General features: G+C 41.3%; 1 protein-coding gene across 3 annotated transcripts in view; it reads left to right on the forward strand.

Annotated features, from left to right (window-relative positions):
- Positions 1-15385, forward strand: part of LOC147148087 (NT-3 growth factor receptor-like) — a 72317-nt gene that overhangs the window by 35200 nt on the left and 21732 nt on the right. For 2 of the 3 annotated variants that reach the window (XM_086028214.1, XM_086028216.1), the window contains 6 exons: positions 3148-3302; positions 4007-4149; positions 9429-9570; positions 10633-10745; positions 12313-12496; positions 13096-13113. In XM_086028214.1, coding sequence (XP_085884340.1) covers positions 3148-3302; positions 4007-4149; positions 9429-9570; positions 10633-10745; positions 12313-12496; positions 13096-13113 — 755 coding nt within the window. The remainder of the gene's footprint in view (positions 1-3147; positions 3303-4006; positions 4150-9428; positions 9571-10632; positions 10746-12312; positions 12497-13095; positions 13114-15385) is intronic. The other variant, XM_086028215.1, reaches the window with a different exon arrangement.

Here is a 15385-nt window from a genome sequence, read left to right on the forward strand (position 1 = left end):
TTCGAGTTCCTTATAGCGAAAGGAGGAAGTTAGTATGCCGTAAAGCAATTCAGGGCATTTGTATTTCTTTTGTGTGCCATTCTTGTTTCCATCCTCCTCAAAGTTGCTTAATGCGAGTAAAAACGATACAGACCTCCCCAGGGCATGACGAAAGTCCCACTACTTGTAAGTCAATGTTTTATCAAAAGAGTTGTGAACATTTTTTATTAAGGTCGATTTCCTGCCCAGTGCTGCTTTAACATTTTCGTTTTTGGCCCGGAGTTGGGGAGAAGTGGCTCATTTCACACACTGGGTCCCATTCACTTGAATGAGAGGTCTCCAGCCGCCAGAACAGAGCGTCGCCACTTCCTCGGCGGTTGTGGCTTCAGCCTCGGGGATGTCGGCTTTCGGTAGCCACCGGCCGACTTTGTACGCCACAAATTGAAGACAAGACTCTTGAGAGGTAGCCAAATGAATGATTCACGATGAATGAGCGATGGTGGCGAGCTGTGCGTGCCACTCGCGAAATCACTATCACACTACTTCATCCATGGTACATATTAACTTGTAAAACACAAAAAATTAGGCCTGCATACACTTTATTTTTGTGTTGATGCCGCACGGCCGTGTCTCGCTGGTTTAAATCCAGAAATAGTTTTCGTCTACTTGTAAAATCTTCTCCTGTGCATTTGATGGGCTGTACTTTGACGTGGCCACATCGTGCAAAGGCAATTCATATTTTAGTGGCCAAGGCTCACATGTGAAATGTTCTGGCAGAACCTCACGCACTGCGAGCGTCGCCAGCAGCCGCCCTCTCATCCTGCCACTCATCTGTTGTAAAAGCAACGGAGGCCGTGCGGTGCTTTGCCGGGCTAAGTGAAGTTGTGTGTGGTGTGGCAAAGTGGCACTAGTCTGCCTAGTGATGACAAAAATGTGTTAGCCTACACCAAGACGTGTTTTGAGATGTTTATGCCATATCACTTGAGAGTAATCTTTGCCATGATGAACCTTGAAGGAAAAAAAGTCGTAAAATGTGGAAAACATGGATGAGGAATACCAACTGTATACGTACAAGTGACAACACGCCCAGTTGTCCTTCACTTTAACAAACACAGAGATGAGCTGACTGCTAAATTCACTCGCCAGCGAATGACCAGGAGAGGGCCAATGGTTTTATTTTACAACGTTTGAAGTGCCTGCTTATAATGCATTTACGTTGTCCGTATAAAACAAGGTTTGCCATTAACGGACCGCCATATTTGGGAACATTCATTTGTGGATTGCTACTCCGACTTCAGTTCAATTTATATGTATTGTGGCGATTACAGTAGTGAGTCATAAAGACAAGAGGCACGGTTGCGTCAGTGAAGACTCAATTTACTATAATTAGCAATAGTCGACATTTGCATACATGACCAATATTTAGACATCTTTGGGCAGTCCCATAAACAATGCGATTTAGAGCCTTCAATTAACCTACCCTGCATGTTTTTGGAATGTGAGAGTAAACTGATTTACCCAGAGAAAACCCGTGCGGGCATGAAGAGAACATGCCAACTCCACAGAGGAAAGCTGAAGCCCGGATTTTAACCTACAACCTCAGAACTGTGAGGCAGATGTGCTAACCAGTCATCCACCATGCCGCCAGCTATAGTCAAATTCAATACAATTATCCAATAACAAAATTGTAGCTAATAACTATGGAACTACTAGTTACAGTGGCTGGTGAGCAAAAAATATCAAGCCCTGGTGTAGAACTACATCCATCAAGGGTGAAAAAAAAGACGAGGTAAATATTTCTTGAGAAGCTAAGACTTTCTCATGTCAAAGCACACATTGAGCAAATACATCCCAGAAGCTAGAGAAGTAAAAAAAAAAGTACTGGGCACTGCATATATCATCAGACACGAGACCGGATAACCTGTGTAGTGACGTCACATCTGTTCTATCTGTCACAGAGATAGAACAACTTGTATTGAGCAGGCCGACTCGCAAATGCCTCTAATGTCAATCCTGAAAAGATGAGATTGCATTGTTTGGAATCAACCAACCAGATGTCCTTCTTTGGATGAGCAAGATACACTGACACATGTCATGTTTTCAGGCACGTAATATGTCAAAGTCAAGCCAGCCGCCGCAACAATTGTTCATATTGGGGCATATTCTCTGTCAGTTTCCGAAACGCCTTTCTTGTGCTCTTTCAAGGTGCAGAGATTCTCCCATCTAAGCTTCTGACACGCCACCGTGATTCCATGAAAATTGTTTTCTGGGGCATGGAAATTCCATAGAGATCCATTTGGAAAATATGTCACACTAAATGTGGAGTTAACTTGCGTAGTGGATTTGGAAGTTATACTGATGCACTTGTGTGCGCGGCTCATCTCCAGGCTATTTTTAAGGAGTGTGTGTTTTTGCATTCACGTTTTAATACATCCAACAAAAGCCATTTAATCATCGAACCGTGCTCATATATGCGCACGTGGCCCTCGTAATGCATAGTGTGAACAATCGTGATGGTTGGCTTCACTTCCATTGGACTGGAATGGTTAATTAAAAAAAATAAATTAAATATGGTCCATGCAGTGTCATTGTCTTCATTTTGTTTTCTGTTCTCTTGAATCATGCATCCACGATTGCTAACAAGTGCCAGGAATAAGTTGCTGGTACCAATATCTCTGTTTAAAATGATTAGCTGACCAGCAAGATGATACACTCGTAGCGTCATTTATAAATCAATACAGAGGTGCATTTTTCAGCTTGTATTCACTTCTCCCAGCTAAACTAATTATTACTACCATCTAAGCCATAGATGTTTATTTGTTCTTTAAACAAACCAACCAGACCACAGGACAAACATTTTAGGGACGCCATACGTGTGATATATTGAAGCTGCTGATGTGAAAGTATTTTGTGACGTTGTATTTGAAAAGATGGTGGTGCTTCATACACAACTTTCAAGCAACACAATACCATGAAAAATAATAAAAGGTAGCACGGCTGGAATATACATACACAATGTACAACATTCTTCAGAGTGAATGGCAAACATGGAATAAGAGATGACTTGGAAGGTGTGCTCTCCTAATATGTAACAATAGTTTTCTTGATCCCTGACTGTTTTATCAGCATTTTTGAAATTATTCTTGTATTTTCTTTTTTTCATTATAGACATTTAGAAGATGTGATCTTTGATTGTGGGTGTGAGATCCGCTGGCTGCAGCTCTGGCAACAAAGGGGAGATATGGGACTAAGTAGCCAACAATTATACTGTAATAGTAGCTCAAAGAAGATAATGCTGCAAGAAATGAACATAAGCAAATGTGGTAAGTTTACATATATGTTTTACATATTGTGTCTGACATTATGTTGTTACTCCTGGCTCAAAAGTTGCAAGACTAAGTATGGGACGTGAACCAATTGAAATTATATGCATTTCTGCATAAAATGGTAATAAAATGGTGATATGAGCTTCATCTAAGTCACAACAATAGACAAACACAGTGGTGCAGAAATAAGTATAGCCGCTTTTCAATTGTACCGGTTCCACACCAAAACGGCCTTGCTCAGCCCTGATTGGTCGCGTTTCCCTTACACTTTTGGGGGCTCATGTCGTTACAATGTAACCACTCCTCAGAACCTCCTCCAACGTGGTTCTAAAATGCAGGCTGACTGGGGCCCTGATGTCACTGCCATCTGATTATCTGACAGATGTAGGTATTTCTTTAAGCGATGCGGCAAAGAATATAAATATGTAACTAAACCAAACTAAACTGTCTGCTACTTCCAAACAAAATGAACCTTTGTCCCAGAAAATGTATAACTTAATTTGGGGGCAAAAACGGATTAATTGCATTTCCATTAATTTCAATGGACCATATTACCTTGATTTATGAACATTTCAAGTTACAAACTGGCTCATGGAACCAATTAAGTTTGTATTTTGAGACTCCACTGTATATATATATATATATATATATATATATATATATATATATATATATATATATATATATCCCTTCTTTTCCAGACCTTCCCGAGATCACCATAAGCCATATCAACCTTACAGTTACTGAGGGCGACAGTATAACTACAACATGTAATGGCTCTGGATCCCCATTACCCAAAGTGGACTGGTCTGTTCCTGGTTTGCACTCCTTTGATTCACAAGAGGTATGGGTTTTAGCAAATAAAGATGCTGTTTCTTTTTTTCTAACGGTATTAAAATTTGGTGTAACAGAAACACTCCAACATTCAGGTCAGACTTTACGCTAAACCAGGGGTGGGCAAATTTTTCGTCTTGCGGGCCACATCGGGATGTAAAATTTGACAGAGGGGCCGGGCCAGGAACATTTGCGTCGAAAGGAAGCACACGCAAATAAACGAACAAGCCAATTGACTACCAGTGTGCACTGAGGACAAAAGAGCTCTCATGCAGGTAGTATGTTGGTGTCAATGACTATGCAAGATGCGGCGTTTACACACCTGTTCATACACCCCCTCTCCTCTCCTTCAGCGACTCCATGCTCAAAAGCTCCTTAATTATCTCAAAACTTTCCATACTTTTTTCTGTTATTTGTGGTAATAAATATTCATTTATTTAACAATAACATCTCACTAAAATTTCAATTCAACTATTATTTTTCACTATTTAAAATGTGACTAATAACAAAGCAACATCAATAATTTAAACCTAGTGAGCCAGAGGATGAAGTAAAATGAAAATGTGTAAAACATTAATATTAATCAAGAATAAATAATGCAAACAATTAATTAAACTTACAAACTAGTGTGAAGCAAAGTTCTTTACTATGAACAACACAAGGAATGAGCTTAATCAGTGAGGTACAAAGAAAAGTAATTGTATTGGTGTTATCTTTGTTTCTTTGTGTTGTTTAAGAACGCAAGGCCTGTGAACTTTGACTTCGAACTCTGCTAGAAATACTTTTTTTTTTTAAATGAAGAGGAAATTAGTGGAGGACGTGAATGAGAACAAAAAGAATAGTTGCAATGGGCTTTGTTATGCCGAATTCAGGCTTCTTACTGTACTTTGCGAACCGGACGATGCATGACGTATGCGTGCTCTCGCGAAGGGAGTTGCAGTTAACGTTAGAGGGTGCTGTTTTCGGCACAATACTGGCGGTGGACCAAAAAGTCCGCCGGCCTTCACACTCAACCAAAGCATGCCAGGAAGTGCGAGGCTTCACCATCGCTACAATCCACTTTATAAAGTGGAGTCATTTGGCGTGGTGGCGAGCAAATCTCGCTCGCTTCCAGATCCGCAAATGTATTTTTAGCATGTGTGATGTCCGACTTAATGGCGTCATTGCTAGACAAGCCCCATTTCTTTCGTGCAGAAAGACAGTGGGTGTGGCTTGCCAGACACACTTGCACTCCACAAAGGTCCACCAATGGTCAGTGCGCCATCTACTAGATAAACGTGGGCACTACAGGGACAAAACGAAATCATTGAATAATTCTGATTTCTTTTTTTTAGTTGGACAAGTTCGGCGCGCTCGATTAAAAAGCTGCACGGGCCGTATATGGCCAGCGGGCCATAGTTTGCCAATACGTGCCCTAAACCTCACCTTCACCTCTAGTATTTTCAAATAAATCAACAGCATGCATATAGAGTATAACTGGTATAGCATGTAATCCCACAAGCCACAAAATCATGACTATTCACAGAAAATAATGAATCCATACAAGGTGCGCTGTAAAATATTCTACACTTAGTATAAAAGTAAAGTTTTAAACGACAATGGGCCTTATTCACTAATGGAGCATATGCACTGATTATCAGAGATGGGCCTCACCCCTCCATACCAAAGTTCCCGTCTTACATATATAATACATAATAGCGACTGGGAGCAATGCCTGTATTACTCCTGCTTGCCTCTAGGGGCACCACATCAAAATTTTAGTTTATTTAGAGTGGAATTTGATGAAAAACCTCATTAAATCAGTCTTGAAATGTGAAGGTGGTACAATAAAATAAGTTCTTTTACCAAAATAGCGGTTAATACTTTGACCCAAACACACACAATTCACGTTTGACTTCTGTTCATGACCAGGAAAATTATTATTACAGGAGAGAACCAGATTCATCAATGCAAAGTTAAAGGTTAAGCACAGTAAACAATACACAAACATACATTTGAATATGTTTCATTTCAAGGTAATTTTGATTGACCGAAAAGCTTTGGAGGTTTAAAGCTGCAGTTCCCATGTCGACCTCTTGGGGTCAGTCTTTGTCCAGCACGGCCAAGTGCGTTGGGTCCCCTGCTGGTTGAATGTGGATTCTTCCGACTTCACGCTGGAGAGGCTCCAAGCCGAGTTCGAATACACAACACGTTGTCTGTAGAGGTTCTCCAGGCGACGAAGTGTCTGTCCTTTTCAGGAGTTTCTTTATTTTTGAGTCCTAGCATGCCTTTGTCAAGTCAAATGGCAGGGATTCCCTGGGAATTCAATTGTTTTGAAGTGACGATGTAGCAGACTTGGTGGCAGGCCTGACTGAATCTTGTGTCCAGCTCTGGAGACGTGATCCATATGAAGGCATATTTGTTACAGGCTTCAAGAATAGACTTCACCGATACCCCGTCACATACAGGTGTCGCACTCCTGACAGGCGGCCGAGTAAGGAAAAAATAAAACAGCCTTGTGTACCTTGCGGTCCTTCAGACGCAATGACATGTGCCCCATATTCTGTTTCTTTCACCGATCACCACCCTGTGCGTGTCAGTTGTTTTTGTTTGATGTTTTTTTCTTCGTTGGCGTGTCTGCTCGTGCGGCGCCTGCGTGTGACATGTACATTAAGTTCTCGACGCCAATTGGCTGTCACCAACGAGGGATAGACTGGGACCACATGGGTCCGTTAAATATGCAGACAGGAACTTTGTGACAGTTATGCCCAGCTCTGATTGTGAGGTTTGCAAACGAGTAGTTCTTTTGAACAGCTCTTTTGAGGTGAACGATGACAATTGATTCGCAGCGATGAAGGAGCCGTTTGTTTTTTGAGCCAATTTGGTATTGTATTTGTCCGTCCCGGACGGACGCCCATTTTGTGGACAGGCGGACGGAGGACGATAAGTCTTAAAAAGGATGGACTAAACACGGACGGAAGTGGGTTTTTACCGTCCCTCTCTTCTTTCCCAACCGGGTCAAGTACTGACTTACGTGTTGTGTCGGGTTATTTTAAAAAGCAAGACCATTGTTCCGATACCACGGAGCCGCCTTTAATAACTGCCTGCACAACACTCATGTGCGTTCCTTGCAATAACGTTGCACAGTCTTCCCTCTAGTGGTTAAACACATGTAATACCATGGATTATGCCACAGGACTGACAGAAACACTACAACCTGTGGGACATCTTTGGACCGTAAAAATCTCTGCCATAGCTGACGTACACTTAAATGACCCGGAAGTGGAAACTTTTTTGTTTCCTCCTAAAATAACCTTGTGTTATTTTGAACTAATTATTTTATTGCAAAATAATGCAATAAAAACTGAAAACTTCAATCAATCACATTTCATTTATATAACACTTCTCTTCTCTATTTAAAGGAATTACATTAAAGAGATGTGGGTTGCTGATGGTGTAGTGGTACACTTGCCTGAGTTGTGTGCGGGCAGCGTAGGATCGGTTCCCACTCAGTGACTGTGTCTGTGTGTATGCCCTGCGACTGGCTGGGGACCAGTTCAGGGTGTGGTTCGCCTTTTGCCCCATAGTCAGCTGGGATAGGCTCCAGCACCTCCCCGCGGCCCTGTACAGGATAAGCGGTGTGGGTGATGACACATTAAAGTGACACTTGTATGATCTTAACAGTGGCACTTATATAATAGGTTTGCATGTAAAAATGACATCGGTACTAAAATGCCCTCCACAAAAGACTCTGTAGTGATTTAAGGGCTATTTTTGTGATTAGATTTACGACAAATTGGCCCGCCCCCTTTTGGAGCTCGGCTTGTTATTTTTTCGGTCTCAGCGGTCTACGTTACAGGAGGGTGGTAATATTGCTCGCTTTGTCAGTTTTGTTGTCTAAAACGGCGACCGATCGCCACTGAAATGCAAATGCACATTACTACTCTTGTCCACTTCAACCTGTGAAAATAAAAAAGTATTCTGCACAATAGTTTTGATCTATTGACATCAAACATGAGCTCATCAATACTGTGGCGATTGCTTCTCCACATAGACAAGCTGAAGCGGACAAGAGCATGGATGCGCACACGTACCCCGACTGGTTATATTTCTGACATTTAGCTATGCTAAACTCGTGTTAACTCTCAGGAGGCAGACGGCAACTGGCAGCGGACAAGCAATAAGGCAAGCATGGATCTTTATCCCCAGACCCCTTTCCTACCCGGCTAACAGTAGGATAACTGCACGGCTAATAGCAACAACTAGCTTAGGCCGTTAAAACAAAAGGCGTTAGCACAACAACATTAGCTCCTTACTGTCCGTCCAGCTTGCGTCGATCTTCATGTCGCGGGGTTGCCTCCCAAGCAGTCGCGTGCGTTGTCCCGACACCGCAGAGCTTCGACGTGAGAGTGAACTAAGACCTCATCGAACACCAGGGCTGTCTTGAACGTGTGCATCAGCGGCATGTGCTTTCAGCCGAGTGTGGCTGCATTGGAACGCGCCATTTTGGCTGTTACCTTCCAAATTGGACGGCGTGTTGTAGGTCGAAAAACTGGGGCCATTCCTCATCCAAATAAATGTGCACATCTACTCATTCCCACTTCAGTCTCTGTAAGTATCCTGACTGGTGTTTAATGCCTCGCCCGTCCCAACCGTGATCAGCAAAGAAGCGTTTTTTTTTTCTTTAAGAAAAGAAGCAGTGTGCGCTCGTCCCAGCATAAATCTATGTAGCTCTGCTCATTTCCACATTTCTTCATTTTCACATAAATCAGCCACGGAGAGCTTAATCCTTTTGATATGTTGAAGTGGTGATTAGTAGGGATGTTCACATAAATTTTGGTGCCAATTGATCACCAATTGGACGTTATAATCAATGAAAGTACATTGATTTCCTATGGAGAGTTTGTAATCGGTCCCTCCACTGACTCCGACCGAACAAGGATAGAACGGTAGGGGGCGCGGCCATTTCCCTCATTAACAAGTGGCGTTATTCATGGAGTAACTTATTTCCTAATCTCCCAAATTTATTGATAAAATAGAAAATTACAACTCATTTTTCTTTTTCCTGATCAAAAACTATATAGAATGAACTTGTTAGTGAAAACATCGCCATCCCGGACCATCTCCTTAAAATAAATAGATCATCTTTATTATTACCACAATTGGGGAATTTGCATAATTTCAGCAGCAATAGTTGATACACGAAATAATTTTTAAAAAGTCAACATCCAAGGAGTACAGCCTAATGTACTTTTTGTATGCACTCAAGCACATTAACAAATGTACATGATGACCATGTGCTCCCTCCAGGCCAGAGTCGATGACAACACTGACCATTCAGTTAGCATCACTTTAGTAAATGTCAGCAGAGATGCCAACAATGTCCTTCTGACCTGCACAGCGACCAATGTAGTAGGCATGACCAACGCTTCCAGTCATCTTATCGTTCACTGTAAGTGCAAAGGTACACACACACGCCCACACACACCCACACACACACACCCACACACCCAACACCGCACACACAAACACATTTGTACAGCACAGACAGACACAAATATAATACGTGCCTGTGAATGTGTGTTACTGTATATTGTGAATTCTCTGTTTAATTCAAAGGTTAAAATTTGCAGTGGTGTTAATTTGCACTGTATTATACAGAGGCATTCATAATGTGAAGTTATAATGTTCTGCCACTCTTGTGTACAAAAGATTATGAGTATGTCAATATGAGTGAGGTGTAGTTTTGTCACTGCAGATAACACCCCAAATAATAAACATGTTAAATCTATAACACTATCAAATCAATATGTTCATATTCACCTAGTGTTCTCCTTTCACAAATCACAAACATTTAACCTGTGTGATGTTGTTGAGGTCTATCTGCCCCTCATAGGGTTTCGCCAAATAAACTGGCTCTGGAAGAGAAACCACACCTTGCAATGGCACAGTACAGTGGGGTCCTATCCTTGAGCAGGGGCTATGGCAGGGGCTTATGGCAAGTAAGTGCCCGGTAGTGGGCCCTACGCTGAAGGGGAAATATCATTAGCTAGCGTGAGGAATGCACATGAGGACAAAATTGTTGGTGCCCCTTGGTTAACGAAAGAAAAGAAATATAACAATAAAGAAAAGACAAATAGTAGTAGTAGTAGTAATAAAGAGAAATCTAATGAAAATTAACCAATTAAATTCAGTTAGGGCGGCACGGTGGTCGACGGGATCGCACATCCACCCGTGCAGGGGTCCGGAGTTTGATTCCGGTCTCCAGCCTTCCTGTGGAGTTTGCAGGTTCTCCCCGTGCCTGTGTGGGTTTTCTCCGGGTATTCCGATTTCTTCTCACATTACAAAACATGCGTGGTAGGTTAATTGAACGCTCCGAAATTCTCCCTTGGTGTGATTGTGAGTGTGAATGGCTGTTCACCCTTGTGACCTGTGACTGGCTGGCCACCAGCTCAGGGTGTACCCCGCCTATTGCAAATTAAACAATAGCCATTTGTCTTTTTTATCTTTTTAGTTTGTCCTTCTATTGTAAAGCTGAAGAAGCCAGAGCGTCGCCATGACACCTGCATAGAATTCAGAGTTAGAGGATCACCCCAGCCAAAATTAAGATGGTTCCACAACAAGAAGGTGCTTTGCTTTATCGTCTTTATCATCTTCCTTCCTACTTCCTATTTCTCAAACCTCATTACAGTTAATAAAAACAACCCCAGAGTTCTCTTCTCCACCTTTGAACTTTTAACTAGCTCTGATTTTAACAAGTCCTCACAGAGAACAACAGACGCTCTCTGTGAGGACTTCGCAGACCACTTCAGAAGTAAAATCGATGACATAAGGTCCAGTCTTTTAGCCCGTCAAAATGCAAGTTTTAATGTTTAGTTTTAACCAAGACAATCATATTTACATGAGGAAACACTGGAATAATATTTTAGAGAAATATCAATCTGGTTTTAGGATGATCCACAGTAGGGAGACTGCTCTTTCAAGGATTTTAAATGATTATGGTGCACTGCAGACGAGAGAAAACTCACAGTCTTGGTGCTACTGGATCTAAGCGCTGCTTTTGATACAGTAGATCACCAAATGTTATTGAATAGATATAAAAACCTAGTGGGCATCTCTGGTACTGTTTTTAACTGGTTTTATTCCTATCTCACAGACCGATATTTCTTTGTAAGTATGGATACGTGTTCCTCCAGAACCCATGAAAATAAATGTGGGGTTCCCCACAGTTCGATTTTAGGCCCCCTACTTTTTAATCTTTATATGCTTCCCCTTGGGGATGTCATCAGGGGACACGGCATCAGCTTTCACAGCTATGCTGATGACACACAGCTGTATATTGCCGTGTCTCCTGATGACACAGGACCCATTGATACCCTTTTAAATTGCATTTTAGATCTAAAGTCATGGATGGCAGACAATTTCCTACAGCTCAATCAGGACAAAACTGAGGTTTTAGTTATCGGTCCTGAAGGCCAGAGAGAGAAACGTTTACCAAAACTACAAGTTTTTAATCCCTCACATTGTGTGAAGAACCTGGGCGTCATTTTTTACTCTGAGCTCAGTTTTATTCCTCATATTAAAAATGTAACCAAGATTGGATTTTGTCACCTTAAGAAGAAAGAAAAGAGTCCGCCCGTTTCTCTCTCAGGCAAACACGGAAGTGCTGATGATGCATGCTTTCGTCTTTCTAACACACCTTATCCGGTTGTGTGCTTTGTGTGTGTGTGTGTGTGTGGGGGGGGGGTGCGTTCGTGTGGGTGTGTGTGTGAGTGCTTTGGGCCTTCTTTTTATGTTGTGTTTTGGATGATTTACAGCACTTTGAGTTGCATTCTGTATGTATGAAAAGTGCTATATAAATGAAATGTGATTGATTGATTGATCTATCAGTGGAATGACTCAATGTCCCGTGTCAACAAAACAGGATAGTTGTGTTTTTATTACGAAAGCAGTTGAGCAGTCACTTAACATTAACATTAGCACTCAGTCGGTAGTTTAACACTATGACATTACTCACTTTTTTAGCAATACCCATTGTTTCCTTTTTAATTGACTGTCATTGACAACAGTTGATTGATTTGATGTATGCATTACATCAGTGTGACTACGCTAAAGTGTGAATAATTGAGGGGTTGATGGTATTTGAGACAATTTTTAGAGATCCTCATCATTTCTGGTTTCTTTACTAATGCAGGAAATTTCCCACAACAATTATGTGCGTCTTGATATGGATATTCACCAGGACTACATTGAGGGATGCCTTACATTCAAAAACCCAACACATCATAATAACGGCAACTACACTCTGGAGGCTAAAAACAACCTGGGGGTGGTCAACAGTACTGTCTATGGGCACTTCCTTGACAAGCCCTTTGATGGTAAGTTGGTGTGTGGTGATGCATGTGATGGAAAAAAAGTTCTTTAGTTACAGTAGAAGATGTACAGAGAGATTCAATGTAGCACTCATGACCAGTCAGAGCTTTTGTTTTGTTTTGTATTTGTCTAAACCTAACCCTTTCTCATGTATAGCTATTGTTTTGTTTTTCAATAACAATGACATGATTAGACTTCCTAATAGTTTTTATGAATTCATTATACCGTAAAAGATAAATTCAACTCACACTGCTATATATTTTGATGCACCACAGAGGTGTAAACAAAGAGCTTGGTTTAAGAGCATTTCTTGAAATGACGAATTTGCCTCAATTTGTTAGATATCTAACATTTTATTCATTATTGTTGAGTTAAGCAGTTAGCAGTTACTCAGTACTTATGTAGTTATAGGCAGAGTACCCAGAGAAAAAAAAACATTGAAGAAGAGAACATGCTAAATTCATTCAAAAGGTTCTGAGTAAAACTTTACCAAGATACTGTGACCACACTTACATGTTTATCTATGTATCTATTTATCTAACCTGATGCTAATTCAATGTAATTTCTTTCTTCTCAAACGTTCTGGTGTCTTTCACAAGTACAGAAAATGACTATGATTACGGTAAGTTCTTTCTCAGAAAATGTAATTTTATTATGTCTTTGCTGTCGTTTTTGGGAGAGTTGTATTCTGTCTGTTTGTCTGTCATAATGTTATGGCCCTGGCCGTTTTGTCAAGGAGTGTGTGGGTGCATGTATTGTTAGTGTGGTTGGCGTGTGTGGTCGCTGACTGGATGCGTGCGTGTGGGTGTGTGTGTGAGTGCTTTGGGCCTTCTTTTTATGTTGTGTTTTGAATGATTTACAGCACTTTGAGTTGCATTTTGTATGTATGAAAAGTGCTATATAAATAAAATGTGATTGATTGATTGATTGATCTATCAGTGGAATGACTCAATGTCCCGTGTCAACAAAACAGGATAATTGTGTTTTTATTACTTAAGCAGTTGAGCAGTCACTTAACATTAACATTAGCACTCAGTCGGTAGTTTAACACTATGACATTACTCACTTTTTTAGCACTACCCTTTGTTTCCTTTTTAATTGACTTTCATTGACAACAGTTGATCGATTTGATGTATGCATTACATCAGTGTGACTACGCTAAAGTGTGAATAATTGAGGGGTTGATGGTATTTAAGACAATTTTTAGAGATCCTCATCATTTCTGGTTTCTTTACTAATGCAGGAAATTTCCCACAACTCCCATTTATTGTGCAACAATCTAATTGTAACATGTTTTCATGCATTTTTATGCTTTACAAAACATTTATGTCTGAATATTGGGGGGCTTGGAACGGATTAGGACATTTACATGGAAAACGCGTCTCTACTTACAAAATTTTCTACTTAAGATTTCTTCCAGAACCAATTAATTTCGAAAGTAGAGGTACCACTATGTGTATATATATATATATATATATATATATATATATATATATATATATATATATATATATATATATATATATAAGACTTTTTTTTTTTTTAAATGTTGTTTTAACAGAGTGCACGTTACAATTCAATTTTCTACAAACCTTCCCTGTTATAAAAACACAAAATAGAATGAAAACCTGCGCATTAGGGTTGTTTATAAATAATAATACAGTAATAATAATAATAAAAAGATTAAACACTGGAAAACACCCTTTCTTGTATGGATAGAATGAGGTTGTAGATAAAGTCAGGTAGCACTTAATTGCTAACTAGTAACTTTTAACTTCGTTCTAAGAGTTAGGGCGCAGCAGAGGACAGCACATGCTCCACCACGGCTCTTGTAACGACGCTTGTGCGATTGTATATGCTAATATGCGTCCGGGATGAAACATTGTAACAGGGCTCCAGAATGTTTAATAAACGTTTGAAGCCCGGCTCCTCGTCTAAAGCATATGGGCGCATAGATGTTGCTACGTATATGCCGACTGCTTCAGTAATTACTAATATCTTTGGCTCTGTCTGCTTTCCAGGCTGCTTAAAAGTAGCGGGGATAAGTTGGTGGTGTTGAGCAGCTTTCTTTTTTTCGATCACCGATAACTGTATCGGGGTGATGTTAGCATGTTACCTGCAGGCATTCCTCTAGATCATGCCTTTCCAGGTCTCACTGTCATCAGCCGAAGTTGTCCACTGAGGTGAAGATTAATGTACTGGCGCCAAGTCCAAGGGCAATAATTATGCCCACACCTGCTCTGCGCCTCTCACCATGGGCAACTCCAGAGTAGAAAAGAGTCCAACCCCTCGAGAGAGGACTGGTACCAGAGTCCAAGCTGTGTGCTGATGCGAGTCCGACTCTCTCTATTCAGAACTTCTCTGCCTCACACACCAGCTCAGGCTCCTTCCCTGCCACACAGGTGTCGTTCCATGTCCCTGGAGCTAGCCTCCGGGATCCCCCACCTTTGGCTGCCACCCAGTTCACAGAGCGCCCAACCCTTATGGTCCCTCCCACAGGTGGTAAACCCATGGGAAGGGAGACCCATGTTGTCCTTTCGGGCTGAGCCCGGCCGGGCCTCATGGGTGCATCCCCGGCCACCAGGCGACCAACCAACGAGCCCCACCTCCAGACCTAACTCCACAGATGGGCCCGGGATAGCCGCGTCCGAGCAAGGAAAAACAAGATCCAGTATTTATATTCATCATAGGGGTCTTTTGAGCCGTGCTTTGTCTGGTCCCTCACATAGGATTTGTTTTCCTTGGGTGACCGTGCCAGGGGCATAGAGCCCCAGATAACTTAGCTCCTAAGATCACTGGGACACACAACCCATCTCATCCAGCACGGTAAGGTGATGACTCACGGAGGGGGATTATTCCTAAACAAATTCATAAAATTGAAAATGCAAGACAAT

The sequence above is a fragment of the Filicampus tigris genome, chromosome 4, assembly GCF_054856515.1.
Source record: "Filicampus tigris isolate MCC_2025a chromosome 4, RoL_Ftig_1.0, whole genome shotgun sequence".
NCBI lineage: Eukaryota > Metazoa > Chordata > Actinopteri > Syngnathiformes > Syngnathidae > Filicampus > Filicampus tigris.